Here is a 16,902-nt window from a genome sequence, read left to right as displayed (position 1 = left end):
TGGTGAGAAGTCTGTTAATAAACAAAATATACCACCACAACCTCCCACCTGTTCAAATTGTTCATGGCCACAAAACAAACAAAGTAAATAAATGAAAGTTGAATAAAGTTGAATGAAAGGGTCAGTAATGAAACACATGAAGTGACAGTGATTCTGACAGGTTGAAAAAGTGGTGGTTGATGGGATGATGTATGGTGGTACGGTGTGCGAGTTCAATCATAAACTCTTTAAACAAAGTTCCTCTTGGTGCTGACCTTGTACAGGAGGAGGAAAGATCATCAGTCCTTAGTTGTAACATCTTTTATTCAGGGAACAAGATGTCACGTCTGGGTTGGATCGCCATCAACTTCTATCCAACTCAAAAATACCTAAACTGCAGTCTTCTACACGGTCAGAATTGTTCATTAATAACTTGCCTTTCAAATTTCTGATGTCTTTTTTTTTTTTTTTAAATATCTGTTAATTACTGTAATTCGGGGGGGGGGGGGGGGGGGGAATTTCAAGTAATTCCTTTAAGTGATAGTCGGCTGCCTTAACACTCGATTATTGAGCACAGGGTTCACTGAGGCTCAGAAACTCACAAACCTGAGTTGTTTCCACAAACATGAGGTTATCCACAGATAGAGGACCAAGTCTCACTTAAATAAAAAGAACCCTTATAAAAACACCATAATCACTCACCTCATCCAACTTCGTCTGCTGACAGGGAAAAGAGAAGGTGAAACCCAGAGGAAGCTTTTTATCCTTTATTCCCAACTTTTCAAGGAAATTAGCCAGACAATCGGCTATGTGGTCAAATAACTGCAGGAGAGAGAAAAGGTCAGTTTTAAAAATGTGCAGGTTGCATTCTGTGTGTGGGTGTCACAATGCATGGATACTATAATAAGCAATATTGCTACCATAACGATTATTAGTAGCAGCATTTGTATGAGGAAAGAAATGTATAAATGATCAAGATCAGAATCGACTGTCCTTTGTCTACATCTATAAAACATCATCTGCAATCAGGCACAGTCCTACACACAACCCCCTCAAACACAGTTTTAGTATCCAACTACAGATTGTTGTCTAAACTGTACAACGAAGGAGCTAAACTCAATTTCACAAATACAGAGTTATAATGTGTTATGTGTTAGGAATATACATTCTTATACATCTTATTTTTTAAATTCTAACTATCTGACTTTAATATTTAATGTGCTCTAGATAAACTAATGTACAGCTAATAATCATACAGCATCAATACTTTATCATCAGACCGTGAGCCACCATGTACACTTGTTTCACAGGTGCACTCAACATCTGACAAGTTGATAGGCTAGAAAGTACATTACAGTCTTCATCAGCTTACTCCAACTCAGATGGCACTTTGATGTGCAGGTTCCATGGTTGGGCTCCATTGCTCTTCTTACTGCATTATGTCAGTTTGTGTGCTTGTATATTCATATATTCATACCACAGCTGTCTCTGATGAGATCCACAACTGAGCTGTGGTGCACTGACACATTACAGGCTACAACAATGCTGAGTTTTGTTCTGTGCAGTATATGTTAGCTGTGTGTGTTGTTCAATGTCTCTCACCTCAGTCCCGCTGCCTCTCATAAGGTGTTCAGGAATGTCATAAATCTGATTTTCCATCTCCACCTTTTGTTCACCATCAGCCATAACTTTGACCAAGAGCACTCTGAAATTGGCTCCGCCTAGGTCAAGGGCCAGAAATTCACCTTGCTCTTTAAAAAGAGACACAACAAATTAAAAACATTATAATCACACATAATCTCACATACTCACACATTTTCTACATCTATCCTTGTGAGGACCCATGTTGACATGATGCAATCCCTAGCCCCTCACCCTAACATTAACCATCTGACAAAAAGTGAGGAACGGCCAAAATGTCCTCACTTTCCAGAAAGATTCATTAATAACACTCAAAGATAGCTGTATAAGTACACACAGAGGTAAAAACACAAATGCTAATTAGAGTTAATTCCTCATAAATCGTGAAAAGCTTCTCAGCCTTTTGCTCGTTCCTTGCTTTCCTTTTACCATCTCTTATTGCCATCCTGTGGAACTGCATGAAACTCAGAAGTCAGACTGCAAATAACAACTGTTTTAATTATCAATTCATCGACAGATTATTGTCTCCACGAATCAATACATTAAGCTATTTGTGAAGTATCAGAAAGTAGTAAAAAAGAAAACAGTGGAATCAAAATTTAAAAGAGCCTATAGTTTTGTTTTTAAATTCCTCTTTTTTTTCTTCCCAACACTCAAAAACATAAATAAATTACAATGATAATGATGTAAAGCAATAAAAGTAGAACCATCTTTCAATCTAAAAAAAAAACAGAAGCAAGAAAAAGGAACTCAAACAGTGACTTGATTATCAAAAACTATTGATGATGCATTTCCTGTTAATCAACTAATTGTTCAAGCGCTAATCAAAAGTATACTCATGCATATACACACACCCACACACACACAAAATGAATGGAACACATTGTCACAACTTTAATAACATTCATGATATTTGCTTAAAATCTGACTTTATTATGGTTCTTCTGAAAATGTGACCAAAAATATACATACAGTAACTCAAACAATAATTTTTGGTGATTTTAGAAAGTTGTGCAAATCAAATTTTCTTTAAAGCATGGCCTCTTAACTTCTTCTGTGTGATTCTGATAACAATGGATGATTGAGCCCATTTTAATAGGGCTTGTTTGATTTACCCATTAGCTAAGCATCCACTTGAATAAGCACATTATTGATTTGAAGTCAGTAAAGTCACTAGGAGCCATTTCAGAGCAGTTACAGGTCTCAAGATCAACTGTACAAACAACTGTTTGTGAATATAAAGTGCGTGGCCCAGCAGTTGTGTCACTAACCCTTTTTAGATAGCAAAGGCGGCACATTTACTCAAAGGTAAGGGCGGCAATGTGCCGGCCTGTCTTTCGTAAATGGAGGCGTAATATTCCTCCTTTTCCAAAACCCGCCTCTGAGGTAGGTGTAAACATGTGACGTGACGTGAAGCTCGAAGTTGGGCTGTGAACAGGGACAACGAATGTGACTTCAAAATAAGAGCTTTACATTGCACCCCATTGGAGTTTAGAACTGGGGACTTAGCGGGGGGCTTTTAATTTGAAAGTAGCGACCGTTCCTAGCTTGCCGACACAACAACAAGCGGACACAACCAAACAGCTACAGAGACCGAGGAGTCGCTAGAATCTCCTGGATCTCAGCGGCTGTCCAGTTGCTCATCTTAATGTTCGCAGATGAAGTGATGGACTGACTGCTGTGATCAGCTGTTTCTTGGTTTTAAAACTCCCCGGCTGTGGGTCGCACAACAGTGCAGGTCATTGACACCTCCGCTCACCTCACGCAGAGGTCGGCACATTGCCACCTCGTTTTTAGATAGCAGGCGAGGCGGAAATAAGTGTACCCTCCGAGGCGGAAAATCAGCGGACCAAAACAGACCCCCAATTTGCCGGCCTCTGTCTAAAACCACTGACTGAGCCGCGAAAAGGACGGGGAAATTGGCGGCTTGGTGCCCTGTCTAAAAACGGCTACTGCCACAATCAGGAGGAAAATGCAAACCATCACCTGCTGCTGATAGAAAATTGGTCAGGAGTCAACCCATCCAACAGCTGGAAGACAGATGACCATGTCCATAGTGTGTTTTGCATCGACCTTAGCTGAGAGGCTGCCGTGAAAGAAAGAACCTTTTGCTCCCAACACGACATCTTAAAGCTCGACTGACGTTTTCTGCTGATCACAGGAACCAAAAAAAAAGGCCTTTTGGATCAAAAGTTTATGCTCAGATGAAACATAAATTTACAGTGCTTGACGAAAGTCTTGTCCTTTATCCAAGTTGTAGGAACAACAAATAATAACTTGACCTGTAGGTGATCAATTGGAATCAGAAATGGTTTATATGAAAGGCAAAGGCCTCTAGATTATGTTGTGTATCATTCATTGAGTTTTATCATTTAATTAGGACAGAGAGATTAGATTTTGCTTGAACAAAAGTCTTGTCGCATACAAAAATAATGTACAGCAGAAATGATACTTTATTTTGAATACACAAATATGCTACAATGACATCAGAACATAAAGTCATGGTGCCCTGGGAAAAAGAATTAATATCATGTAAGACTTCCATGAGCTTGGAAGAATGCATCCATTCATCTCGGCAATGACTCATATAACTTATTGATGAAGTCATCTGGAATGGCAAAGAAAGCAGTCTTGCAGGACTCCCAGAGTTCATCAAGATTATTTGGTTTCATCTTCCAAGCCTCCCCCTCTATCTTACACCAGACATGCTCAATAATGTTCATGTCTGGTGACTGGGCTGGCCAATCCTGGAGCACATTGACCTACTTTGCTTTCAGGAACTTTGATGTGGAGGCTAAAGTATGAGAAGAAGCGCTATCCTGCTGAAGAATTTCCCCTCTCTTGTGGTTTGGAATGTAATGGGCAGCAAGAATTTCTTGATACTTCATGCTGTGAATGTTGCCATACACTCTGCAGATCTCTTGCACACCCCCATACTGGATGTAAACCCAAACAATGATTTTTTCCTCCACCAAACTTGACTGTTTTCTGAGTGAATCTTGGGTCCATGCAGGTTCCAACAGGTCTTCTGCAGTATTGGGATGGCAGCTGTCTTACAGGGTCTGCTTGACCTGGGCTTATCATGAACATCACCAGTTTCTTCAAATCTTTTTTTTATCCTCTTGGTCTTCAGGCTCTTGATGATCAGCACGTTGGTCTGTGGTTAAATCTTTGTCATGTTGTCAGAGGTCGGGTTGCACTTCACATAAAGGTCTGGTGTGCTGGGGTTCTTTTTATTTGTCACAGGTGGAGCTCTAATCTGTGATTGGTTGAATCGTTTAAAGACTCATCAAGACTTTTGTCCAAGCAAAATCTGACCTTTCTGTTTTAATTAAATGATAAAACTCAATGAATGATTCACAACTTTATTTTGGTATAATAAGCAAAATCTAGAGGCCTTTGCCTTTAATATAAGCCATTTCTGATTCCAATTGGTCAACTACAAGTCAAGTTGTTATTTTTTGTTCCTACAACTTGGATAAGCGACAAGACTTTTGTCAGGCACTACAGTTGTTTCAGGCATAGTGGTTTTAGTGTTATGCTGTGGGGGCTGTTTTGCTGCCAGCGGAACTGGTGCTCTAAAGAAAGTAAATGGAATAATGAAGAAGAAGGATTACATTCAATTTCTTTAGGAAAACCTAAAATCATCAGCCAGAAATTTGGGTCTTGAGTGCAGGGCGGATGTTCCAACAGGACAATGATCCCAAACACAAATCAAAAATGGCAAAAGAAATTACCAAATCAAGCTAGAATTGAGGTTTTGGAATGGCCTTCCAAAAGTCCCAACTCCTGAACCCCATTGAGAACATTTGGACTGTGCTGAAGAAACCAGTCTGTGACAGGAAGCTAACAAATTTAGTTCACCAATTCTGTGAAAATGGTCATGGGACATTTAACTAAATATTAACATTTCTGTATATATATTTTTGAGCCAGCCATTTTGGTCACATTTTCAGAAGACCTGCCATACATGTTCTTCACTAGTGTATTTTAACATTTGACCACGACTATAAATGTGTACTCTTGTGCACATAATGACATTCTATCAAATTGTGGTTTTGTGGTGCTGTATATGAAACTGCAGTTGCTGACCTGAATCTCTGTGTTCACTTTATTAATTTTACACACAGCCTTCCTGTATGAAAAGGAATATTACCTGTTCCATCAGGAGTGGAGAGCACAAACGTGGGCAGCATCCTGACAGCAGCTGTGGGATTTGTGTCTCTGCACAGGCCTTTGTCCATCTCTCGTCTAAATCTTATCGACACATCCATCAAAGTCTCATCTGACAGCTGGAGAGTCTGCAGGTATTTGTCCACCTAATCCATTTCAAGTACAGCAGGGAGTACACAAATAAAACAGTTCATGAATTGTCATTCAGTTCTAAAAATTAACATCACAGGTAGATAGCTCTGTATTGAGAAAATATAACCTGCATGATAACATGTATACAATGGATATAGACAAAGCACACTTAAGTCCCAGACACCCCAGTGGGGAATTATTTATTGCTCTCTGTTTACTTTGTATTGTGTGGTGGCGCATTCTTGTCACTTCTGTCTACTAGCAAACAACAGAAGCTGAATCCACTACCACAAGGTATAGAACTCAGGTTTAAAGTCCAAAACTGCTTCACTTGCTCACAGTAAGCAGGCAAATCAAGGTTAAGCTTCTGTGTCTATATTACCTTGTGCCCACCCACGTGCCTTCTTTTACAACTGCAATGTGAATGCACCTATAAAGTACTACAAATGGAGTTATGAATGGCTTTTTTAATGTTAAAGTCAGACAGATACTAGTAATGAAAAGACGCATTTTTTATGTTGCAGGTTGTGCGAGTCTGATTTTTAAAGGATAAGGATCGTTATAAAAATAGAGAATAAAAGGGTGTTTAGATTCGTCTTATTGCTTATATTAAATCATAAAAACTAAAACTGTCTCATTCACTCATACAGCTCCCTGGTACACTCCCGAACTCTGTCAAATGAAAACCCGTAAACGTCAGCTTGAGCGACTATACAAGAAAACCACTCTCACAGTTCATCTCCATGCCTACACAGACCACCTTTCAGATTACAAAAATGCCCTCAATTCTGCCCGGTCCACCTACTACTCACAGCTCATCCATTCTGGCTCCAACAACCCCAAGACTCTATTTTCCACCGTCAACAAACTCCTCAAACCCTGCGACAGCACCCTCTCCTCCATCACAGTTGATAAATGCAACTCCTTCCTGTCATTCTTTCAGTCCAAAATTGACTCCATCTACAATCAACTTAGAAATCCCCCCACCACCTCTGACTCTCAACCTCCTGCCGCCCCGACCACTCCACCCCTTTCACAGTTCACTCTCGTCCCCCCCCGGAACTCCTCCCCATCGTCACTAACATGAAAAGTTCAACACCCGTCCTGGATCCCATACCATCCTCCTTCATAAAACTCTGTCTCCCAGCAATCTCCCCACTCATCGTTACCATCATCAACTCCTCCTTCACCTCTGGCTTTGTCCCCCAAACCCTGAAACTGGCTGCTGTCACCCCAATCCTCAAAAAACCCGCCCTGGATCCTGACACCATCTAAAATTTTCGTCCCATTTCAAACCTCCCCTTTCTGTCAAAAATTCTGGAACGCGTGGTCGCCGCACAAATCAAAACCCACCTCCGCTCTCATGAACTGTACGAACCATTCCAATCTGGTTTCCGCCCACAACACAGCACCGAAACTGCTCCCCTGAAAATCACAAACGATCTCCTCCTCTCTGCAGACTCTGGGCATCTCAACATACTGATCCTCCTTGACCTCACTGCAGCCTTCGACACCATCAACCACTCCATTCTCCTGTCCCGCCTACAAACATCACTCAACATCACTGGTTCTGCTCTTTCCTGTCTGAACCAACTGTCTGACAGAACTAAAATCATGGCTGCAAACTAACTAACTAACTAACTTCTTTCAACTGAACTGTCAAATCTGAAATCATACTCATCGGCCCAAAATCCCTCGCCACATCGACCCAGAACTTCTCCCTCAGCATTGATTACACCACCCTGTCACCCTCCCCATTCATCCGCAACCTTGGTATCATCTTCGACAATAACCTCTCATTTGAACATCACATCAGCCACCTCACCCAAACTGCCTTCTTTCACCTCAAGAACATCGCTCGCCTTCGTCCATTACTCTCCTTCTCTGCCGCCGAAACTCTCATCCATGCATTCATCACCTCACGACTCGACTACTGCAATAGCATCCACTATGGCTCATCATCCAAGGTTCTCAACAAACTTCAGTACATTCAAAACTCGGCTGCCCTCCTCCTTACCCACACCCGCTCCCACGAACACATAACCCCTGTTCTGCAAAACTTACACTGGCTCCCTGTCCCACATCGAATCAACTACAAGCTCCTCTTCCTCACCCACAAAGCCCTCCATAACCAGGCCCCTTCCTACCTCACAGACTTGCTCCACTACCACACTCCATCCCGCAACCTCCGATCATCCAACGCTAACCTCCTCTCACACCCGCTCAGGACCAAGCACCGCACCTGGGACGACAGAGCCTTCTCCATAGCCGCCCCCTCCCTCTGAGCTCGGGGAGCAGACCAGAGCGCTGCTGTCGGCGCTGCAGCCCCGGCTCGGAGCAACAGGCTGTTCTACTGTTGTGCTAACTATGGCTAATGCACCGTGCTCGGCACCCCGGTACTACTACCACACTCCATTTGCATATAGAGACCAGAGCTCGGGAGCTCCGGGACAGAACCAGATACACAGAGACTTGGACACATCAGGAGAGAGCTTGAAGAAAAGTCTGTGAGATAGTTGGACTCTGTGTTGCGCAGAGACGGCCGGCACACGGGCCCTAAAATGGTGTGTTATGGCTGGACCGTCCGGCCCCGCCTTCCCGCAGGCTGCAGCTATTACCTTCTCAAATGATATGCAAACCACGCTCTACTTGCCCCTCCCCTCAGGCCCCTCCCTTTCGACGCCAAAACAGTGACAGAAAGTTGAAACTGAAATCAGTGACACTGAAAAAAAACTGACATTGTAAAAAAAATCTGTCACTGAAAAAAAAGTGACATGAAGAAAAAATCTTAAGATTGTCATTGAAAAATAAAAAAAAAATCCCAATAAAATAAAATGATAAGATTTTCAGATTTGAATTATTTGAATTACTTTCTTTTTTCAGTGCCAATCCTTGTTTCAATGCCAATACAACTGTTTTCAATACAAATGTTTCAATGACAATGTTTCTTTCTTCAGTACTGGTTTTGTTTTCAATGCCAATTTTTTTTTGGATGCCAAATTTTAAAGTGACCGTTCTGGCTCCATAGTTGAGCTTGTAAATAAGCAGCAGTTGTTCAAGGTTGTTCGGTAGATATTGAGTAGTTCTCAAGCAAAGAAATTATCCCTCCAATCTACTGCAACTGTAGCATAGTACAGAAGGCAACAGTAGGAGCAAACAGCAGGAGACAAGTGTAAAAGTAGTTCCATTCAACCATTTTTCAAAAAGATTAATTTGGAAAAGGCGAAAATGCAGTATCACTGGGCATTTGTACTACCGTGCACTGCAATCAAGGCCTGCAACTAATTATTATTTTTACTGCCAATTCATCTGTTGATTATTTTCCAAGTAAGTCAATTGGCTATCAAAGTAAATTAAAAAATGTCAATCAGTGTTTCCCAGAGCCCAAGATGACATGCTCTAACATCTTGTTTTGACCACAGCGCAAATGTTCTCCATATGTGCAGATTTTAAAAAGAAAATAATGCAGAAAAAAACCCAAAAAATAAATGTATTTATTTATTCTCATAAGCAGTGAATACCAGGAATGCAGTGTGTTGTGTTACTACGAAAGCAATAACATGCACGCCAAATGTCAAGCTGTTAGCTGTGGGACTAAGGCCATAACTTCCCCAACAGCAAACCATGGATCAACAGGGACATCATAGTCCTGCTGAACCAGAAGAGGAGAACTTTCATGGCAAGGGACAATGAGAACACACAGAAGGAAATCCAGTAAGAGCTGAGGATGGAACTGAGGAGGGCTAAAGTCTGCTACAAGAACAGGCTAGAGGGGAAGCTACAGCAGAAAGACCCCCAGGAGATATGGACAGGGGTGAGAGACATCACAGGAATGGAGAGGGAGCAGTGGAGGGGACAAAGAAAAGTGCAGGTAAGCTAAACCTGTTTTTTTAACAGATAAGACTCCCACCTGGGGCCAGGCCTCCCCCTAGCGCACTACCCATCTCTCCGCCGCATCACAAGACCCGGGCATGACAGCTTCTGCACCTCCCTTCCCAACACCACCCTCTCAATCACTCAGGTCTCTGTCCAGACCAGAGGGCAGTCCTCCCCTCACCACATCCCCACATATTACAACCGCTGCAACAACAACAAGATCCCTAACCATCAAGACAAACCACGTGAGACATAAGCACGCCAGGACCAGGATCAACAAGGCCAGAGGAACGGATGATATCAGCCCGAGGCTGAAAAAGATGCCAACACCCTAGAAGACATCCTACATAGTCCCGGTGCTGAAGAAGGGACGCCCTAGTGCTCCAAACGACTTCAGACCTGTGGCTCTAACATCACATGTCATGAAAACATTTGAAAGGCTGGTCCTACAGCATCTCAGGCCCCTGGCACGCGGCTGCCTGGACCCACTGCAGTTTGAGTACCAGACTGACATCGGTGTGGAGGATGCCATCATCTACCTGCTTCACAGAGCTCACACACACCTGGACAGGCCACAGAACATGGTGAGGATCACATTCTTTGCTTTTGAGGCGCTCTCAAACCGACGATCTAGTTGGCTAGTTTCAGGTTTAGCACCTGGTTAACTTAAATGGAGATGAAAATGAAATGAAAATGAAAATAATTACGAAAAATATAAATCCACTGTTTTACAGTTCATTCTTACACAATGTTAGCCTATGGGAAAAAGCATTTTGCCCCCAATCACTTGATGATGTAATTACAGTTTGACGGTCATGAAAACTGGCCTCAAAGCCTGGCTCCTAGGAGACTGAGTATATAAAGCTGTTAAAAGAAAAATAATAATAATAATAATAATAATAATAATAATAATTTAAACACACACTGGTATCGGAAAGGTACTCTGTGTCAGTTGATACCAAAGCCTAGGTTTCATAAAAAGGCTAAATATCAGCCCCAGTATTCGGTCAGGGCTGATACTCTAAGCCTAGTAGTAATATAGCTGGACAGCTACACGTGTAGTAGATCTACTCTGAATGTATTCAATTACACTTGCAATGAACTGCTGTACATATTGTACAAAATGAGCCTCAATTCTGTCATTTCACACAGTGTTGGCCCATTCCTCTTGGCATTTAAGGCATTGTAAATCCTGTCTGAGGACACAAGGGGTGTTCATTGAGTTCGTGTATTAAGAAGCACTTACTTGACCCCATTCTTTACTTTCTCATACTCAAATGTCAAATGTTACGACGGACCAAACGTCCCAACAACAAAACCCAGACGAGTAGTTTACACCAGTGAGGTCACTTACTTTATGAGTTTGGTCATCATGGAGTTCAGTGCAGTAGTTAGCCAGCAGGCTCGAGGCTAACATCTTTGGTTTGTTTGAGTATGGCGACTTCACGTCCTCTTCGTCCTCCTGCTTCAAAGTTGGTCAGAGTTGATCTCCGAAGTCAGTTTCTTTAATTAAAAACACATACGAAGGCAATAATGTGTTCACTCGCGGTTCACTCCGTTTCTTGTGTAAAAGCCGTGAATTAACACTCTGGTGTTGGCAATGTTTAAGAACGTCGTACTGACAAACTTCCAACTTCCTGGAGTTGGTGGTGCGTCGACGTCATTCTGCATCGATGGCGCTGATTGGCTGCTGAGAAGGCGCGGCGTCATCTCCTTCTCACGGATGTACAGTAGCTTGGACAAAATAATAGGAACAACTTAAAAGCATTTAATAGTCAGTGTTTGTTCACCATTTAACTTATATATACACGATACAATACAATACAATACAATACAATACAATATAATATAATATAATATAACATAATATAATATGATAACTTTATTGTCCAGACAGAGCAGCAAAATTGGTCTCACCCATACACATAGACAAATGAATGAATAAAAACAAAAACCAGACATACTGCATCAAGAAAACAAAGAACTCTCAACTTAACATTTGTATTTGAAGTTTAAACTCAACTAAGTTTAAACTATTATTTCAAGCAGCTGCAGTGTATTCTTCATGATTCTTCTCATTTCTTACAATAAATTACAGCTCCTTGTACTGCCGACACGAAACAATCCTTAATTCTGACTGCATTTAATTAGGGCCCGAGCAGGTCTCCACCTGCGAGGTCCCTATTGTTTTTCGAATTACCACTTTTTCGTCCCAAATTATCGCATTTTTCACTGCCTGAACATACACCAAAACTCACCAAACTTGGAATATACGTCACACCTGAGGAAAAATTTCAGAATGTATTGTTGTCCTCAATTTCCACTGCTAGGTGGCGCTACAATCAAGGAAAGTGCATTTTGGCTCATAACTCACGTATAATTTATCACACATTCAAAAACCTTATATCCACTTTTTCACTTAAATGTGCTGAAGGCCATTTCTGCCAACGGTTTTTTCCCGCAAATTCGCTGTAGGCATACCTACTTTTTTGAACCCTTCCCAGGCGATTTCAACGATTTGCACTAAACTTTTTTCACAGCATCTGTGGACTCTCCTGACAGAGAGCTATTCAAACATTTTGATATTCCAAACAATACTCAAGTTATTAAATTAATAATAATAATTATTAAACTCAGGTGACTACTTTATGGAGCCCCGTTAGGGACATGGTGGGGAAAAAAATTGATGGGTGAAAAAAATAAAAATATGTCCTTTTTTTGCGAGATCTCGCAAAGGTTTTTGCAGGATCTCACAAAATCTGTAACACTTTGCTGGTCGCTTGCGGTCACTTGGCCATTTGGGAATCAGCAAAAAGTATGAGTCATGGAGGAGGATTTGGAGCAATTCCTGCGGTCCATAGAGGTCCCAAAAGAGGACATTATGCGTATGCAAAGAGACAAGGACATTACATCACTTCCCTGCTCCAATGTTAAGTTATGCCAGTCCAACAATCATAACATTACATTTGGCGTACATCTAACGGTACCCATGAAGCTGTCCAGAGTATTGCGGTTGGTTGCGAATGAATTCAACCAGGACCGTGAGGTCAGTGTACGCTTTGCGACAAAAGAGTCCCCTTGAGTTTAGTAGTCTCTACAGATGTCTCTCACTTATGAGAAAACCGTGTCTACTGCCAAGCACTGATTTAATGTCTTTATATTTGAGGCCAATCACAAAATAAAACTCTATAAACCTCTCCCACGGGTGTGAACGCTCCGTTTTTGTATTCGTTTGTTTTGTTTTCGGTTTCCCTGACCCGGAAATACATAGACCTAAATTGAAACATTTTTTGTGAGATCTCCCAAAAGTTTTGAGGGATATCGCAATGATATTAAAACATTTTTGCAAGATCCCGCAATACTTTTTTTTTTCACCCATGTCCCTTACGGGGCTTCGTACTACTTCCCCATGAGCCCCTGAGGCTCTGTGCAAAAATGCTAACATGACCACTAGGTGGCGCTGTTTTAATAGAAGAATTTTTTATCTCCACATAGGTAGGTCGGATTAACACGAAACTTGGTAGAATCATTGACAATGCCCTCCTGACAATAGCTGAGGAAAGCTATAAACAAGGGACTCTATAGGGCCCCCCAGAATATTAACAATCCAAGCCCCGCCTCCTACATGCACATACATGAACAAAATTCGGTATGCATATGTATCGTCTTGCCCTGAATACATCTACGCGGCACACCCCGACAGCAGCATGCCCCCACGCGCGTGGACTGCGAGGGCCAGCTCATTGCTGCTTGCAGCTTTAATTCTAATATTGCATTTCTCTAACTTTTATTTTCTGTTCCAACAAGCTAAAAATTGTGTCGTCCTCTCATTCTCTGTAACTTTCTCATACTTTTCCTCCTCCTCCTCTCTTTTCATTCAGGCTGTCCTCTTCCAGGTCACCACGTTGGAGAGGAGGTTGTGTGGCTCAAGCACCACTTGGTGATCCCTCACCCACTCATTTGTCTCCTGGATCCACACACCTTACATAAATTATAATTTGTATTAGATATTCTGTCAATGCAACTTGTTAATTGAGATTTTGTTGTTCTTTTCTAGACATGCCACAGCTATTGTGTGTCTATCCATCCTGGGAGAGGGATCCCTCCTCTGTGGCTGTTCCTGAGGTTTCTTCCATCTCATCCCGTTAAAAGGTTGTAGTTTTTTTTTAAGATATTCAACATGCCTCAGAGGCTTTGTATGTTCGATGTTGTTTTGTATAGTGTGTAATGGTTAAATTATCAAGATAACAGTTAAAACTAAACCTGAAACTTCTTAAATAGAAAATATTGTTCCACAAGCATGCTCATGGCACCTGGTGTAGCTTGTGACCAAAGCCTTAACCATTTTGTACTGGTTGCCGTCATGTTCAAAACACAACATACAAACAACTCCCCACCATGAAACAGCAAGTGATCCAGGTATCAAATGAGTAATTATTTATAGAATGAGCTTCAAAATTGTGCTCGGTCACAGGGGGTATAGTCTAAAATAAGAAAAAGCTGGTATGTGAGCAGCAGAGGTTAAATGAAACGGCATGTCCTATGTAATAATGATAAAATGCACGAGGCAACAACACTCCCATCATGGCAAAATGTGATTTAAAGGTAATAATGACAACATAATAATCAATATTCCATTTCAAACAGTAGATTCCCTACAGCCTACAGTATATACTGGACCTTTAAAGTAAAACCATGATGAGCTCAGCTATAAAATGTTTAGAAAACATTAACTTGGCATTGACTGCTTGAGCATTATGACTTTTTTTTTCTTCCATTCATGTACATGTAAGGCAAGGCAAGGCAAGTTTATTTGTATAGCACAATTCAGGCACAAGGCAACTCAAAGTGCTTTACAGGCACACACAAATTACATTAAAAGACAAAAATTTCATTTAAAAGACATTAAGAATTGCATTAAAAAACATCAAAAATAGCATTTTAAGACCAGTAAAAACATTAAGAAACAAACATCAAAACAAGTAGGCTAAAATAGAAAAGCTTTAAAAGAAACAAGACTGTAGAGTCAGAGTCATAATGCAGTTCAAAGACTTGAATTGCTTCAGTTAAAAGCAGTGGCAAAAAGAAATGTAAGCAAACATCGATTACTACAGCACAGGTGCACCAATGTGTACACCACCAAAGATGAACACAAGGAACAAAATGATGTCTCCTTGGCAAGTGTACACACAATTGGACACTCAGCATTGCAGCCTCCTTGCATTTATAAACAAAATAGAGGAGGGAAAATGACACATGAGGTAACACAAGTTTTATTTTACAAGATTTGTATTCCTGGAACTATTACTAGATATTCCATTCAACTGCATGGTACACCCTAACCCCTACTTATGGATGCTGCCATCGTTGTCATGTCAGATATCTTCCTGAAGTTGGAGTAGATGGATGTACCCCGAGTTGATATGTAGGAATTTCAGCTCTTCAGTGGTGTTCCATCGTACATGGTAAGGTAGAGCATTTGCCAGTTCCGAGCCGTCTGGAATGCAGCATAAGAATGAGGCCTTCATCAGTGATGTAACCCATTTGGTCTTTCAGCACACTTTCACACGGCCAATTCAGCCAGGCTGGATCAGACCCCGAGACTTGTGTCCCAGCAGCACTATCACAGGGTTCAGCCCTTCTGCTTCACAGCCAGCTGGTTCTTAGCAGCCTCTGGTCTCTGTGATTCTCCTCTTTGTGGCCCTGCAGGTGAAGTAAGACTACGCTACAGCAGGAGCATCCCACACTGCCACTAGATCCCCACTTCCATGGGTATGACAAAAAACTTTCTACATTCCCTACTCTGACATTGCTCCATCAGCCAATGATATCAAGGCCGCTGTTGGGCCTCAGTGAAGTCTAGTGTCTTTAGGTGGAACTTGTTCTGCATATCTAAAAGTGGAGTTGGCTAGTTGCTGTAAGGATTAGGCACTTTAGCATCCTGCAGTTCACAACAATGTGTTACCAGGGTGACCTGTTGATTGGCAACTCAATGTGCTATTCAACCCTTTGGCACCTGGTTCAGACAGTAGCAAATTCTAGCTCTTCAAGTGGCTTTGCACCTGTGGGCAGCAGCTTTAAAAAGACTGTATATTCAATAGCAAAAATGCTTTGGGTTGATGACAGGAACATAGAACACCTGACTGGTGTGCACATTGAAACACAAGGATCCAAGAGCTGCTTCAAAATGTATTGAGTATGGATGCTTGGAATACAGGATGGATTATTTTCTGTACTATGCAAACATAAATCAATATATTAGCATACATGCCTTCAATACAGGAGAACAAAGTTAGCTTACATTATCAATGCATCCAGTAGGGTTAAGGAGATACTGAACTATGAAGCATTTGCAAAGTGTGCCCTGCTGGGAGGTGTCTAGGTTTCGATTACACAAGGTAAATTACCAGGGATGTAGCACTATTTGTGTAAGCACTTAAAGGAGAACTTCGGTCGATTTAAACATGCAGCTTCATTGCTCAAGCTACCCTTGACTTGCCAGTACCGAAGACGCGAACAAATTTGGTCCAACCATTACAGAGCTCTGTGAACGGAGACTTAGCATTGAACGCTAACAGCATGGGTCAGAACTTTGCACTGTGTTTTAAGCATCTTAACATGCTCCACATCTCACACCAAAAGTTATGCAACATCAGCAGACACCTTACAACACAGCACTGTAGCGTGTATGACTCAAACTGAATAAAAAAGTAGTTAAAACAGTGTGTTTGTGCAAGGAGCTACTTACCTGTTTGTTGACATCCGTGTGCTCCGGTAGCTAGACCAAACTAGCATATCCATCGAGTGTGCACTAAACAGGCTTAACAGGCTACTGTAAGGCTCATGGCTCATGACAGGCTGTAACATGGACATGTACATTATGAACATAAACACGAAAATGCTGGATTACGTTTCCGTCTCCGCCAGTGAGGGAGTAAGTGCACACTTGTACACGCTACAGTGCTGTGTGCTAAGGTGTCTGCTGATGTTGCATAACTTTTGGTGTGAGATGTGGAGCATGTTAAGACGCTTAAAACACAGTGCAAAGTTCTGACTCCATGCTGTTAGCGTTCAATGCTAAGTCTCCGTTCACGGAGCTCT

General features: G+C 41.6%; 1 protein-coding gene across 1 annotated transcript in view; it reads right to left on the bottom strand.

Moving 5' to 3' along the window:
* Positions 1-11,218, bottom strand: part of hk2 (hexokinase 2) — a 28,831-nt gene extending 17,613 nt beyond the window's left edge. The window contains exons 1-4 of the mRNA XM_030415665.1: positions 11,156-11,218; positions 5,777-5,939; positions 1,582-1,730; positions 682-801 (exon numbers count right to left, since the gene is read on the bottom strand). Coding sequence (XP_030271525.1) covers positions 682-801; positions 1,582-1,730; positions 5,777-5,939; positions 11,156-11,218 — 495 coding nt within the window. The remainder of the gene's footprint in view (positions 1-681; positions 802-1,581; positions 1,731-5,776; positions 5,940-11,155) is intronic.
* Between the last annotated feature and the right edge of the window lie 5,684 nt (positions 11,219-16,902).

The sequence above is a fragment of the Sparus aurata genome, chromosome 5, assembly GCF_900880675.1.
Source record: "Sparus aurata chromosome 5, fSpaAur1.1, whole genome shotgun sequence".
Taxonomy (NCBI): Eukaryota; Metazoa; Chordata; class Actinopteri; order Spariformes; family Sparidae; genus Sparus; species Sparus aurata.
The sequence above is the reverse complement of the archived record's forward strand: the minus strand, read 5'-3'. Positions and strand labels throughout refer to the sequence as shown.